The 15,244-nt window shown below is 41.6% G+C and overlaps 1 protein-coding gene across 1 annotated transcript in view; it reads left to right on the top strand.

Annotated features, from left to right (window-relative positions):
* Positions 1-15,244, top strand: part of PIWIL1 (piwi like RNA-mediated gene silencing 1) — a 56,077-nt gene that overhangs the window by 16,361 nt on the left and 24,472 nt on the right. The window contains exons 5-12 of the mRNA XM_054006702.1: positions 877-998; positions 1,732-1,812; positions 2,669-2,866; positions 4,233-4,344; positions 5,744-5,864; positions 7,125-7,242; positions 7,502-7,616; positions 12,921-13,108. Of these exons, the coding sequence (XP_053862677.1) occupies positions 877-998; positions 1,732-1,812; positions 2,669-2,866; positions 4,233-4,344; positions 5,744-5,864; positions 7,125-7,242; positions 7,502-7,616; positions 12,921-13,108 (1,055 nt within the window). The remainder of the gene's footprint in view (positions 1-876; positions 999-1,731; positions 1,813-2,668; positions 2,867-4,232; positions 4,345-5,743; positions 5,865-7,124; positions 7,243-7,501; positions 7,617-12,920; positions 13,109-15,244) is intronic.

Below are 15,244 nucleotides of genomic sequence, written 5' to 3'. Positions count from 1 at the left end.
TGCAAGTGGGAAGGTACCCTTTTTACCTTCTTTACCTTTACCTTTAAAGACATTAGTGGCAGACCATTCCAGCACAGGTTTGGGAGCACACTTGGATTGAGCATGAACTTCTCAGTAACATGCTTCTTCTAGACCTCTGCAGAGCAGCAACATGGTAATCTGTTCACACAATCATGAAGCACACTGTTCAGGCTTTGAGAACAGATGCCAAATTTGGGAATTCTATTCTTTGATCCTTGTTCAAGTAACCTCAGAGTACCCACCTCCACTTTAACTACTGCTTGGCAATTTAAAGTGGAATGTATGTGTGTTGTGCACATACATATTCCACAGCCTGTTGTCTGTTCCCACTACTCAGTCTAATTACATCAGGAGTCTGGTGCCAAGGAATAGAGATGGGGTTGGGGCAGCCCTGCCCTTTTATATCCTCAGTTCGAGGAATGTCTCCAACTACTGGCGTGAGTGCGTACACATCAAAAGTGAAATAGATATGTGCACAACACATCTCTTAAGTACCACAGTTACTGTACAGGTACTTAACTTACAGAATCCTCTTAGCGATTAATTAAGTCCTGCTCGAAGTCTGGAGCAAGATTGATGGGGAGGATTGGAATCAGATGGGTGGAAGGAAGCAAAACAGGACGGGCATTCTGACACCTCAGCCGTGTACTCATGGCAGACTGATTACTTGTAGCTTTACTGTAAGGATTTAGAGTTATTCTGATCATAATATTACTGGGTTAAGACTTACAAAGCCATCCTAGGGGGTTTAAGCATAAAAATTAATGGAATATAGGGCTACATTTTCTAAACTGCTTTGAAAAAATCAGTCCTAGCTTATGTTTACATAACTTCAATAAATGCTCCCTTTGTTAGGTTACTGAAGTGTTCAGTCAGACCCGAAATGGAGAGAATGTCAAGATTACTATCACCTTGACCAATGAGCTACCACCTACTTCACCTACATGCTTGCAGTTTTACAACATTATTTTTAGAAGGTTAGCTTTTTATTTTACAATTCTTATCTTTCTTACAGGAAGCTAATTGAAAAGTTTGGCTTTAATCTTTGGGAATGGGAAGGCTTAACTGCTAGTCTCATGGCAAATATTAAATTTTTTTATTCCTTATCTATGGTGGCCAACGGAAAATGCGTTGTCAGTTATCCAATATGGATGCTAATCATAACCAGCTACAGTTTGGCAAGTGATTAGATACATCTGTTGGCATACCACTTTGAAATAGGCTGCTTCCATATTCAAGAATAACAAGTAGCCTCAGAAGTTAACACAGTCCTGGATGGGAGCTCTGCAAAAAATTTCTGTTCTGCTGGGGGCATTACCTTATTCTTAAAGGCCTGGATGGCAGTGCAGGGCCTCTGAAACTGGTATGTTTCTGTATGTGACCTGGTCTTTCAGCTCATTTTGATGCCTTCATCTGAAGGGGGACCTGCTGAGGCTGCTGTCAGGAGGCATGTGACTCAGCCCACGATAGGGAGACTTGTTCTTAATTAGTTTTACTACAAGAACTGAAAGATTAAGTAATACCCAAACAGTAAGCACTTATTTAAAGTTCACATTGAAACAAAACTCTACATCAGCATCTTTGTTCTACTTAATATAGCAAAAGCAAGGCATGTAGCTCTACTGCATGCATACAGTATTTTGGATGTTTTGATAAACTAAATAGTGCAATTATTTGCCAATTACTCATTCTTTCCCAACTTCTTTTTAGGCTTCTGAAAATAATGAACTTGCAGCAAATTGGACGTAATTATTACAATCCAAATGACCCAATCAGCGTTCCCAATCACAGGTTGGAAAATGGGCTTACAAGTCTTGCAAGGGAGAAATTATCTTTTGATATTACTTCAATGATTTATCATGTATTAAAATGATTTTTTTCAGCTTATATAGTTTGCATTGAGACCTTATGTACCTAACTTTCAGTTCCTTCTAACTATGGGGTAACTATAAAATCTGAGTTGATCTAGATCCATCCTTGTGTGTTCTACTTAAGCAGCTGAGTAAAACACAAAATGTCTCATCTGTATATTTCTAAGGCTTATTTTCAACTGAAATGGAGCCCCTTTGAGTATTTTCTTAAAATCTGCTACATAGGAAACAAAAAAATTAACATTCTAATATAAGCAAATAGTATCTTGTAGACTTGTGTACAAAGTAGGGATATTTAAGGCATTTATTTTCAAGTTACTTTCAATAGGTGATTTTGTAGTCTTAGTGCTAGATCTTTCATGATTTTCCAGATGCTGGGAGAGATGTAAAGAGAGAATATTTAAATAAAGGATAGAGGTATTTTAGAGGACTGCTTATGTTAGAGTATGCCTTTATTAAATTCCTTAGTTGATCGTGCTAAAGTGAATTCTAAATCTCTCCACCATTTACTTTTCCACTTCAGAATGAATTAGCTTTGGTAAGTTTCTTATAACTTGACACTGCAATATTTGAGTTGCAGATGGCATAAGGCAGTATTTAAATAAAAACAAATGACTCGTTGACATCTTTAACTTATTAAAAATCTTTAATTTGAGGTTCTATAACACTAATGACGGTAAACTTGATTATCATTAATCTATAGAACAAATTGGTAGCACTCTTGGGTAGATGAAAAGTCAATTTCTGTTATAAAATATTCTGTTCTTTTCCAACAGGTTGATGATTTGGCCAGGCTTCACTACTTCTATTCTCCAGTATGAAACAAACATCATGTTGTGTACGGATGTGAGCCATAAAGTTCTCCGCAGTGAAACTGTGTGGGATTTTATGTACAACCTGTATAAGCAGGTTGAAGAACAAAGATTTAGAGAAACTTGTGCTAAGGAACTGATAGGGCTAATTGTTCTTACAAAGTAAGGTGATAGTGATTTATTTTTAAAGTACAAACTGACCATTAATGCTATTTTGTAACTGAGGCACAGACTATTTCAAAGGTATTTAGGTGCGTAGAGATGCAAATAGATGCCTAATGGGATTTTCAGGCATCCAACTTGCTTGGGTGCTTTTGAAAATCCCCATAGCACCTATCTGTATCTCTAGGTGCCTAAATACCTTGAAAATCTAATATTTTAGAAGTTATTTTGCGATTTTTTTCACAAGCTAATCTTAACTATAGCAGGTGCAGTGTGTATCTATTTACAGTGGAAGTTTTGCTGGGGTCTTGGGGCTAGATTTTTTTTTTCAAACAGCTGGTTTAATACTTCATATTTTAAGACTGTCTCTCTTTCCTCTTTGCAGATAAAGTAAATTTTAAGCATTTAGAAAAAAATCTATTCTTGGCACTGACTTACTGATACTGGAACAGTTTTAATTCCATTAGTATTACATGATTTTTACATGTAATATAAACACTCTTCAAATGTTCAACCCAGCCTTGCCAATTTAAACTGGTTTTAGGCCTTAATGTGGCAAAAGAGGACTCTTAGGGTACGTCTTTGCTACCCGCCGATCAGGCGGGTAGCAATCGATCTATCGGGGATCGATTTATCGCATCTCATCTAGACGCGATAAATCGATCACCGAACACGCTCCCCGTTGACTCCGGAACTCTACCAGGGCGAGAGGTGGAAGCGGAGTCAACAGGGGAGCCGCGGCCATTGATCCCAAGCCGTGAGGACGGGAGGTAAGTCTATCTAAGATACGTCGACTTCAGCTACGCTATTCTCGTAGCTGAAGTTGCGTATCTTAGATCGATTTCCTTCCCCCGCCCTCCATGTAGACCAACCCTTAGTGGCCCAAGATGAGATCTTGTGTCATCATGGTAGATGCAGGTTCCGTTATGTTGAGCCTACTTCTTTCCCGAGACTTTTCTGGGGTGTTACACACTTTGCAGGGAACAAGTGGCTATCAGAAGGCATAAAGCTAAAAAAGCTCTTAATCCCCTGCTCTAGTTAATGGCTAAACCAAGTTGATTGGTGTATAGACAGTTAATTTCATACACTATCTGCTTCCTGACATACTTAAAATCAGTTCTCAGTGTATTCTAACATAAACTGCATTTGACGCTAAGGAGTAACTTCCATGTTCAGTTTACAATTGATACAATCAGCAATAAAGTAACAAAATTTCTATTCAAATTTTAGATTAATTGATATTTTTTGTAACTTTCTGCATTTCTCTCTGTCCTCCCTGGCCTGTTTCCAGGCACCTTTGAATAAACTGTTACTATCTCCATGCAAGACAAGATCAAAATAACTTTTTAAAAATTCTTTTATTCAGGTATAACAACAAAACATACAGAGTTGATGATATTGACTGGGATTCCAATCCAAAATGCACTTTTAAGAAAGCAGATGGTTCTGAAATCAGCTTTGTAGACTACTACAAAATGGTATGAAATTATAACTGAAAATGACATTTTTATTCTCCTTACTAGATTTTTGTTGAACTTCAGAGCATCATCTGTGGATCGCTATTACTAATTCATTAGCATTCTATCCGAAGACTATGCATGGTACTTTTTTTACTTTCAGGTGTTATGTAAACAACTAACCATGCTTCAAAGTGATTTCTAATCAAAGTTGTCCAAATTCTTAGAAGTGTCTTGAATCATACACCTGTGGTCATTGTTAACAATGTCAACTATTGTAAAAATCCACTAAATATGTTCCTTTTTCTAGGATTACTAAAGGGGCACTGTCAACTATATATCTATTTTTAAAAATAGTAATTCCAAAAAATTCTGGCCCACCTACATTTTAAATAGCATGTCATGAAGTGTTTTAAAAATCCTGGGTTTTGTTTTTCCTCCCTGCTCCACAGCTTAACGTCTTTTTTTTTCAGCAAGACTAACTTGACTGCACAGGAATATAGTGAAACTGATCAGAAAGAAGGTGCTGTCCAATGCACAAAGTAAATCAACTTAAGTGTTTGTTTTTTGGTAAATTCTTTGCTATAGTAATCGAAGGTAATACTTTTAACAAGTGGGTACAAAATTTTCAAACAAGAGGTTTGGGGTTTTCAAGTTAATTCTGTCCCCTTCCACTCCTGATGCCAGTGTGTGTGTGAGTGAAATTTTTTTAATAGCACTATCCGTTGGGTCTGTGCCTGCGCCGTGGACATCCCTGTATCCCTTTCCACCCTGGATGGAGCAGGCCCAGCTATACCTCCGCTCCTTTTTAATATCTGTGGCAGCAAGACCAAACATCAGCAGTGTCCACTTCTCTGTACACTGTGCAAGTTCTAATTCTATCTAGTTATTGAAGTTAGGGTAGTCATTACTGCAGTGGCTTATATCCACACTACCCTCCTTATGTTGGTGGTTCACATCCTCACCATGAGTGCTTCCACCCACTGAAAAGTGGTAGTGTTGGGGGGCTGAGAGCCAAGGCACTCAGTACACATCTCCGCCGGGAGCTGAGCTGAGTGGGGAGCCTCCCAGCTGGTGCAGCTGGGCTCTAGCTGACCAGCTTTCTTGTCAATTTCACAGCTTTGGAAAAAGTCTGGGGAAAAGTGCTCAGTCTATGCATTTGATACACAGTCAGTACCACTAGGTAATGTGTTTCCAAATGTGGCTTGCTCCTTAATATGTGGATTACACAGTTGACCTTATCAGTAACTGTATGGAGAAAATTTTAGCTAGACCTGAGTATCTGGCTTGTTTCAAAATTAAAGATATTGGTATCTCTACTTGTTAACGGTTGAATGTTTGGCAAAAAGTGAGATGTTCATTAGTCTCCTAGAAGCACTTGATGTCTATGACTAAAGTGTACTATGTAACTTCTATACAGCAGTATAACCAAGAAATCACTGACTTGAATCAACCAGTTTTGGTCAGTCAGCCTAAGAGGAGGAGAGGGCCAGGAATGCCAGGACCTGCGGTACTCATTCCTGAACTGTGCTACCTCACAGGTATTGTATTAATAGTATCTCTATACAGAAGTACCCACCATGCGAATTGTATTAAAATATATCTTTCTCCTGCGACTATGTGATGGATTGATGACAACTTTTTGATGAATTAGCCAGGAATATTCATTGGTATAAACATAGGTTTGGCAATGAAACGTGTAAATGTACTAATTAGAGGTTTGTGTGTTAAATTTTAGCTATTATGCATTACTGTCAGTCCTCGGATATCGGAGACAAGGTGTGTGAGGTAATATTTTTTTTATTGGCCCAATTTACGTTGGGGAGAGAGACAAGCTTTTGAGCTTACACAGATCTCTTCTGCAGGTCTGTGTAAGCTCAGAAGCTTGTCTATCTCAACAATAGAAGTTGGTCCAATAAAAGATATTGCCTCATCCACTTTTGCGTCTCTAAAATTTAGCTAAACATTTACAATAGCGTGTAAATCCTTAACTTCACAAAATTCAAACGTTTATGCCCCTCTATAATTAAGACTTCCTCCTTAAAAACATTTTCCCCTTCTTTCAGTAACTCTAGCCTTTCCAAAATATAATTGGACAGAAGAGGAATATATTAAGCGCAATTATCGTCAGTGACTCTGCAAGCTAACATCACCTTGTTTGATGAATGTAGCTTGTGTATTCAAATCATGTTTGCTTTTTGTCACTGTTGCTTTGTTTTTACTTTTGTTAACACCGCAGAGTCCATTATGTGTGAGCTACATACTGTTCCTAGTTGCACATAAACATTGTTTAAATTTCAGTTTTAAAATCTTCCTTAGTGATTTTGAAGCCAAAAAGAACACCACTTCTTTCAGGTACCAGTTGGAGTAGTGGCAGTTTAAAAGAAACACTGTTAACTTTTTAACTTCCTATGTGAGTCAATGAAGGTGGTGACTTCTCCAGTGCTGTGCAGAGGAGACAAGATTTTCTACATTTGTTTAATTAAAAAAAAAAAGTTTAGATTTGTGGTTTAGGTGGCATAGTGCAGTCTTTTATGCATTGGCATGAACTGTGGTCTGAGACAGATGTGTGGAGCCAAATGATGTTTTTAGATTCTTGGTGACAGGTAACTTACTGCAAAAAATTAATATATTCCCCATGCTTTTTCATATGTGCCACTAAGTGTACAGCATATCTCCAGTTTTCTAGAAAATGGAGTAATAGCTGTCTCCTTGCTAAGTATTTTATTGAGCTTTCCGTGGCTCTATGTTCAAAATAAACTGAAGACCAATCTTCATTAAAAGGATTTTGCTAATTTTAGGATTGACTGATAAGATGCGTAGCGATTTTAATGTAATGAAAGACTTGGCTGTTCATACCAGACTGACACCTGAGCAAAGACAGTGTGAAGTTGGAAGACTCATTGATTACATTCACAGGTAAGTTACTTCAAAACTTCTGGTTCTTTGGGAATGAAGGGATTTGCTTTTATTAAAGTTGTTTTCTTTTTGGTAATGAATCAGTGGACTTTTTTTAAGCTCCTGTCAACTTTTACTGGAGAATGTTGTCACTTTGATCCTGGAAAAATATTTCCCTTCAACTACAAAATACATTACAATTTAGCCAGAAATCCTGACTCTCACTAGGTGATTAATGGTTTTATGGTTTTGTTTTTTTTTTTTTTTTTAATTTTAACAGGGATGATAATGTTCAGAAGGAACTTCGTGACTGGGGTTTGAGTTTTGATTCCAATTTACTATCCTTTACAGCAAGAGTTGTTCAAGCAGAAAAAATTCATCAAGCGGGAAAAGTGGTAAATATTTAATTTTAATAAATTGAACATCTTTGAACAAAACAGATGTTTTTAAAGGGGCACTCAATGTCTATTCAAAATTTTTTTTAAAGAAACATCAAGAAATTTAGTTTTTTAGAGAGCACCCTCTAAATAGTAGTCACAGAACTTTTTTAAAGTTCCACTAAAAACCTCTTGAGGGTTTTTTTGCTCACAGTTATATAAAAGAGCCTCATTAGCAAGGGACAGGTTTCAGAGTAGCAGCCGTGTTAGTCTGTATCAGCAAAAAGAACAGGAGTACTTGTGGCACCTTAGAGACTAACAAATTTATTAGAGCATAAGCTTTCGTGGACTACAGCCCACTTCTTCGGATGCATTCCATCCGAATGCACATTCCATCTGAAGGTATGCATCCGAAGAAGTGGGCTGTAGTCCATGAAAGCTTATGCTCTAATAAATTTGTTAGTCTCTAAGGTGCCACGAGTACTCCTGTTCTATTAGCAAGGGAGAAGTTGACCAAAGTATTTTCAAATGCACAGAGTAAACTTGTCTACACCACACAGCTTTTAGCGACACAGCTGTGTTGCTACAGCTGTGCTGCTAAAAGTCAGGCAGTGTAGCCACTGTTTGTCGAATCTCCTGCCAACAAAAAAACTTCCACCTCCAATGAGCAGTGCTATTCCAGTGCTTACATTTTCTAACTATAAGAATAGTTTTCCTGATATCTAACCTAAATCTCTTTTTTTGCTGAAGATTAAGTCCATTACTACTTGTCTTACATTCAGTGGACATGGAGAACAATTGATCACAGTCCTCTTTATAACAGCCCTTCGCATATATAAAGACTATTATTGAGTGTGTGTGTGTGTCCCCCCCCCCCCCCCCCGTCGTCTTCTTTTCTCAAGACTAAACAAGCAGTTTTTTAACCTGTCCTCTGGTTTGGTTAAACCTAAGTCTGTGTTTTTAAACCTACTTTCATTTTTGTTGCTTTCCTCTGGACTCTCTCCAATTTGTTCACACTTTAGGAAAGATGTGGCTCCCAGAATTAGTCACAGTACTCCATCCGAGGCCTTACTGGTGCTGAGTTGAGTGAGACAGTTAGCTCCTGTGTCTTATATACAACTTTCCGGTTAATACACCGTAGAATATTAGCCTTTTTTGCAACTGCATCACAGTGTTGATTCATATTGCATTTGTGATCCAGTATAACTGTGAACATAATGTCCCCAGCCTCTGTTTGCCAGAAGCTGCGATTGAGTGACAGGGCATGGATCACTTGATAACCTGTCTGTTCATTCCTTTTGGGGCACCTGCCATTGGCAGCTGTCAGAGGACAGGATACTGGGCTTTATGGACCTTTGGTCTGATCCAGTATGGCCATTCTTATATTTATAACTCCCAGATCCTGCTAGGTAGTAAACCACCTAGCTAGGTATTCTTCTTTGAGTGCTTGCACATGTCCATTCCACATCAGGTGTGTGTGTACCGCGAGCAGAGTTGCTGGAAATTTTTCACTCAGTGGTACATGTTGGGTCAGCTCTAGCACCCTTTGGGGCTTTGTGCTCATGCACTGGTATAAGGGGTGACCGACACTGGAACTGCTTCTCTTGCTTTGGCAAGCTGTCCTCAGTGATAACTCTTCTCTGTGGTCTTAGTTTACTGCCTTCCCTTTGTTCATTTTGTCCTAGCTCTTTATTTCTAGTTTGGACAGTTGTGAACTTTGTTGTACATAGTTAGTGCTTCTTGCTGTGCTAATTGAGTTTAAGTTCACTCCCGGTGCCGGGGCATACCTTGATCTCTGGGCTTTTAGCCCTGTGCCTCCTGTGTCGAGCCTGTGAGCAGTCCATACTGCAGTTGTCTGAAGTGCCTGGGAGAGACTCGTATCAGGTATCACTGTCAGCTCTGCCAGCAATTCAGGCCCTGTACAAAGAACAGGGAGGCCAGGTTAAAATCCCTCCTAATGGAGGCGGCTCTCTGTCCCTCCAGCACCAAAAGGAGGAGGGTCAAATGGGACACCAGCAAGATTGCAGTACTGTCTACCCAATAGGCGTTCGTTGCAGCCAGGGACTTGCTGGACTTTCGGTACTGCCATTGCTGGAAGTGTAAGAGTTGGCAATGTCGGTGAGCAGAAGGGACCATGTTGCCCTGAGCTCCTGTTGGGTACAAGGTCTCTCAGTATCATCTAGAGGGAAACCATCCCTGCTGGCCTTGATGCAGGTCTCCAATGTCTTGGCACCGTTCCCTGGCACCCCTCTCCATGGTGTGCCCGGAGGAAGGCTTGTTGTCTGATTTGGAAGTGCACTCGTATCCCGAAATCACAGTACCCCGCTAGTCCTATCTGGTTGTGGGTCTGGGTGCAGGGGTACCTCCAAGTGCTTAGCAAGGGGGGGGGGGGCGCGGAGTGTGGGAGCAGCCAAACATAACTTTTGATGGGTCGCCCGAGGGTGTTATACCAGTTCTTTTTCGAGTGATTGCTCATGTCCATTCCACAATAGGTGTGTCTGCTCACCACGTGCACCAGTGTTGGAAGTTTTTCCCCTAGCAGTACCATAGGGGAGCACCCCAGCGACCCCTGGAGTGGCACTTCTATGGTGCGGTATAAGGGGCGCTGTGCGCTCCCCCCACCCTCAGTTCCTTCCTGTCACCAGTGAAGGTGTATCAGAACTGCTCTGCTCCAGCTTGGCTGCAGCTTTCCTCTTGAACTCTTGCTCGTTCATAGTTAGTAGTACCTCCTTCACCTTAGAGCCCAGGGCCTAGCGCCCTCATTCGTCAAGGTGCACTTGGTGGCCATATCGGCCTTTCACCCGCCGGTGAAGGGCCACACGGTATTCTCCCATGCTATGACCAGCTGATTCCTCAAGGGATTGGATTGGCTTTTCCCGTATGTTAGGCCCCCGGTCCCGCAGTGGGACCTGAACTTGGTGCTGGCCCATTTGACGGGTCCCCCGTTTGAGTCGTTAGCTACATGCTCCTGGTCACACCTCTCGTGGAAGGTAGCCTTCCTGGTGGTGATCACGTTAGCTAGACGGGTCTCAGAGCTCAGGGCCCTGATCTCTGAGCCGCCATACAGAGTTTTCCACAAGGATAAAGTCTAGCTCCGACCACATCCTTCGTTCCTTCCCAAGGTGGTCTCTGCCTACCACATGGGTCAGGACATCTTCCTGCCGGTGCTCTGACCCAAGCCCAATGCATCCAGTGAGGAACGCTGCCTCCACATGCTGGATGTGAGACGGGCTCTGGCTCTTTACCTGGAATGTACTAAGCTGTTCAGGAAGTCCTCACAGCTGTTCATCGCCTCGCCGAATGCTTGAGGGGTCGGCCGATCTCCACTCAGCGGCTCTCCACTGGATCATCTTGTGTATTCGTACCTGTTACGATCTGGCAGGAGTCCCCCCAACGCCGATTGTGAGGGCACACTAGACTAGGGCACAAGCCTCGTCGGCTGCCTTTTTAGCCCATGTTCCCATTCAGGACATCTGTAGGGATGCCACATGGTCTTTGGTTCACATGTTCACCTCGCATTATGTGATCGTCTCCCAAACCAGGGAGGACGCCGGGTTTGGCAGGGCTGTATTCCATCCCAAGAGTCTGGGCACTCCTACCCACCTCCAACAGATACAGCTCGGAATCACCTATTGTGGAATGCTCATGAGCAATCACTTGAAGAAAAAAAGACAGTTACCTTTTCTGTAACAGGTGTTTTTCGAGATGTTGCTTCCATTCCACATCCTGCCCTCCTTCCCCTCTCTCGGAATTGTCTGGCAAGAAGGAACTGAGGGTGGGGGGAGCGCCCCTTATACCGTGCCATAAAGGCACTACTCCAGGGGTTGCTAGGGGCACTCCCCTACAGGTACTGCTGGGGAAAAACTTCTGGCACTGGTACACATGGAGAGCACGCACACCTATTGTGGAATGGACATGAGCAACACATCTCAAAGAACGCCAGTTATAGAAAAGGTAACTGTCTTTTCCCTTGCCACCGGATTATGTCTCTCTTTTGTTTTCAACTGCCTGTCCCACTTCGGCATGGCATGGTCTCGTATCACCATGGATTGCTGGATGCTGAACACTGTGGAAAGGGATTATATGCTTCAGTTTATTTCCACACGTCCTCCCTCCCCATTCCTCCCTCTTCAGGAATCCTTCTCACAAGCAACTTCTGGCCCAGGAGGTGCAAGCCCTTCTGTGAGCTGTGAAGGAGTTCCACAGGACTTGAGAGAGAGGGTTTTACTCATGCTATTTCCAAAGGCCAAGGGCGGTCTCTGACCTATTTTAGACCTGCGCCGTCTCAATGGCTACCTCAAAAAGCTGATGTTCCACATGGTCTCCCTGACCTTGATCATCCCCTCCCTGGATATGGGGTCTGGTATGCCACCCTTGCCTTGAGAGACACTTATTTTCACATCCTGATTTTTTTTTTTTTTTCCCCAAGGTCACAGGAGGTTTATTAGGTTCATTGTAAACCAGACTCACTACCTATTTATGTATCTGGGTAGCCGTGTTCGTCTGTATCCACAAAAACAACAAGGAGTCCGGTGGCACCTTAAAGACAACAGAAGAGAAGGGAGTTACCTTACAAGTGGAGAACCAGTGTTGACAGGGCCAATTCAGTCACGGTGGTTGTGGTCCACTCCCAATAATTGATGATGATGTGTCAATACCAGGAGAGCGAAAATTGCTTTTGTAGAGAGCCAGCCACTCCTGATCCCAATTCAAGCCAGAAGAATGGCCATACTTGGTCCGACAGACTGGGTCCATCTAACCCATTATCTTGTCTTCGGACAGTGGCCAGTTCCAGATGCTGCACAGGGAATGAACAGAACAGTAGTGCATGTTATACACTACTACCAACATGTTATGACATAGTAGTTAAATTTTATTTCAGCTGCTGCTCATTACTGATTGAAACATCTTATCTTTTTCTAGATCAAATTGTCACATTTTCATTACTGCACGAACAGGAGACTTTGATCTAGAAAAGAAAAGATATTTCAATCAATACTAAGTGGCTGCTGTCTCTAATGATTTTAAAAATAAAACAAATAGGATTTTTTCATATTATGCCCTACTACTTACTCATGTCATTAAATAATATAAAAATGTAAAAATTCAAAACAGAAATTCAGAATTCCAAAATTAGAAATTTCTGAAACTGAATTTTTTTAAAAATTTGTTTTATGGGAAACTTTTGTAAATTCTCAGTTTTGATCAGCTGGAACTGCAAAGGCAGATGATGTTGCTATATTCTGGAGTGTATTAAGTATAGATTTTGTGAAAGTTAGTTTTGCTCCAGCAGGACTTAATTTAATCCTTTTTCATTTCCAGTTTGACTACAATCCTCAATTTGCAGACTGGTCAAAAGAAACTAGGGGAGCTCCCTTAATTAGTGTAAAACCACTGGATAACTGGTTATTAATATACACACGGCGCAATTATGATGCTGCCAGTGCATTAGTTCAAAATCTATTTAAAGTCACACCAGCCATGGGCATCCAAATGAACAAGGCAATTATGTAAGTACTGTAGAAATGTGATAAATAACTTGCTCAGAAACTCCTATAGTTCTTTGAATTTTTCAATAATCATGTGTTAAATGAGGAAGGAGTTATAATATTATATATTTCTATAACAATTAAAAAAGTTTATATATCTGTTTATCCAAAGTGCTCCAGAGATCCCAATTTCAGATGGTTAATTACTTAGTGAAAAGATTAGGTTTTGGAGCTAGTGTTTCAGTACCTGGAAGCTTTAACTGAGGATTAGAGAAGGTGCTACTGATTAGAAGGATTCTGCTGGATGTCGAAAGTTTAACTATCCTAATTGGTGGGGTTGCCTCTAATATAAACAGGAGCAGCAGCAGCACAAATTCAAGTGTACAGTAACTCCTCACTTAACATCATCCCGGTTAACATTGTTACGTTGCTGATCTATTAGAGAACATACTCATTTAAAGTTGCGCAATGTTTGCTTATAATGTTGTTTGGCCGCCGCCTGCTAGCGAGTGGGGGCTTGGAACCAGGGTGGGCCAGCTGCCCCCCTATCAACTCCACACCACCTCCCCCAGTGCCGCCTGCCCGCGGATCAGCAACTCCGCCCTCCTTCCCCATGCCTCCCACCCGCAGCAATCAGCTGTTTCACGGTGTTCAGGAGGCTGGAGGGTTAGCGTTAGGGGGTAAAGTGGGGGTGGGCCTGGGGTTGAGCACCCCACTGCACTTTGGGAAGTTAACTCATAGACTTATAGACTCTAAGGTCAGAAGGGGCCATTATGATCATCTAGTCTGACCTCCCGCATGATGCGGGCCACAAAACCTGACCCACCCACTCCTGGAAGAATTCTCTCCCTTGACTTAGCTGTAGAACTCCCAAATCATTATTTAAAGACTTCTAGTCGCTCAGAATCCTCCAGCAAGCGACCCCTGGCCCATGCTGCGGAGGAAGGCGAAAAACCTCCAGGGCCTCTGCCAATCTACCCCGAAGGAAAATTCCTTCCCGACCCCAAATATGGCAATCAGCTGATCCCCGAGCATTGCGGGCAAGATTCTCTAGCCAGACCTTCTGGAAAAGTTCTCTGTAGTAACTTTTAATATCCCATCATTGACCATTGTTATCGACCTATTGACTAAAATCACTGTATCCCATCAAACCATCCCCTCCATAAACTTATCAAGTTTGATCTTAAAGCCAGAGAGGTCTTTCGCCCCCACTGTTTCCCTCGGAAGGCTATTCCAGAACTTCACCCCTCTGATGGTTAGAAACCTTAGTCTAATTTCAAGCATAAACTTCCCGACGGCCAGTTTATACCCATTTGTTCTAGTGTCCACGTTAATGCCTGTGCAGCCGTGCATGCATTGTCTGGAGGAGGGAGTGGTGCACTTCAGCGGGATAGTGTGGGTTCATCATTATGTTCAGTTTCTGCAGGGAAGTGTTTGCAGTCCCTGCCATGCATCTATTTTGTCTCCTGCCTCCCTCGGTGGTGCTTTGTAGAGTGTGAGGCTACATTAACAACAACTTGTTAACCCTTGAGGGCTCAGCTGAGTGCTAGGTCATCATTTAATAGCAAGGCATTCCCTGGGAAATATCCCACCGGATATCAACATGGTTGCTTTAGGAGAAGCTCAGGGAGCTCATGAGCAGGTCCCCAGACAGTCCTCTGATTAGAACTTGTTTAAAACTTATACTGTATATGTATATAATGTCTCTTGTCTGGCAAAAAAAAATTTACATGGAACCTAACGCCCACCCCTATTTACATTAATTCTTATGGGGGAAATTGGATTCGCTTAACATCATTTTGCCTAAAGTCGCATTTTTCAGGGACATAACTACAACTTTAAGTGAGGAGTTACTGTATCGTCGGCCTTTCTAAAATCAACTTAAAAGTATCACCAAAGTCTCCTTTAGTCAAGCTCATGACTTTTTTTTTAATCTTGATTTTCCTTCATTCTTACGAGAAACTCCGGTTCAGGAACGTTTCCTTTTAATGTTTTAAGTGGTAGAGTGAACACCTTAGTACAGTGTGAATATAGTAACTTGGCTAACAGATTTAAATTTAAACTACCTTGTACTTAATTTCTGTTGATGCATGGGTAGCTTATGTTCTTGTTGCTGCTTTACCAGCTACTATAACTTTAGCTACAGCCATATCACTT

This window comes from Malaclemys terrapin, chromosome 16 (assembly GCF_027887155.1).
Source record: "Malaclemys terrapin pileata isolate rMalTer1 chromosome 16, rMalTer1.hap1, whole genome shotgun sequence".
Lineage (NCBI taxonomy): Eukaryota > Metazoa > Chordata > Testudines > Emydidae > Malaclemys > Malaclemys terrapin.
The sequence above is the reverse complement of the archived record's forward strand: the minus strand, read 5'-3'. Positions and strand labels throughout refer to the sequence as shown.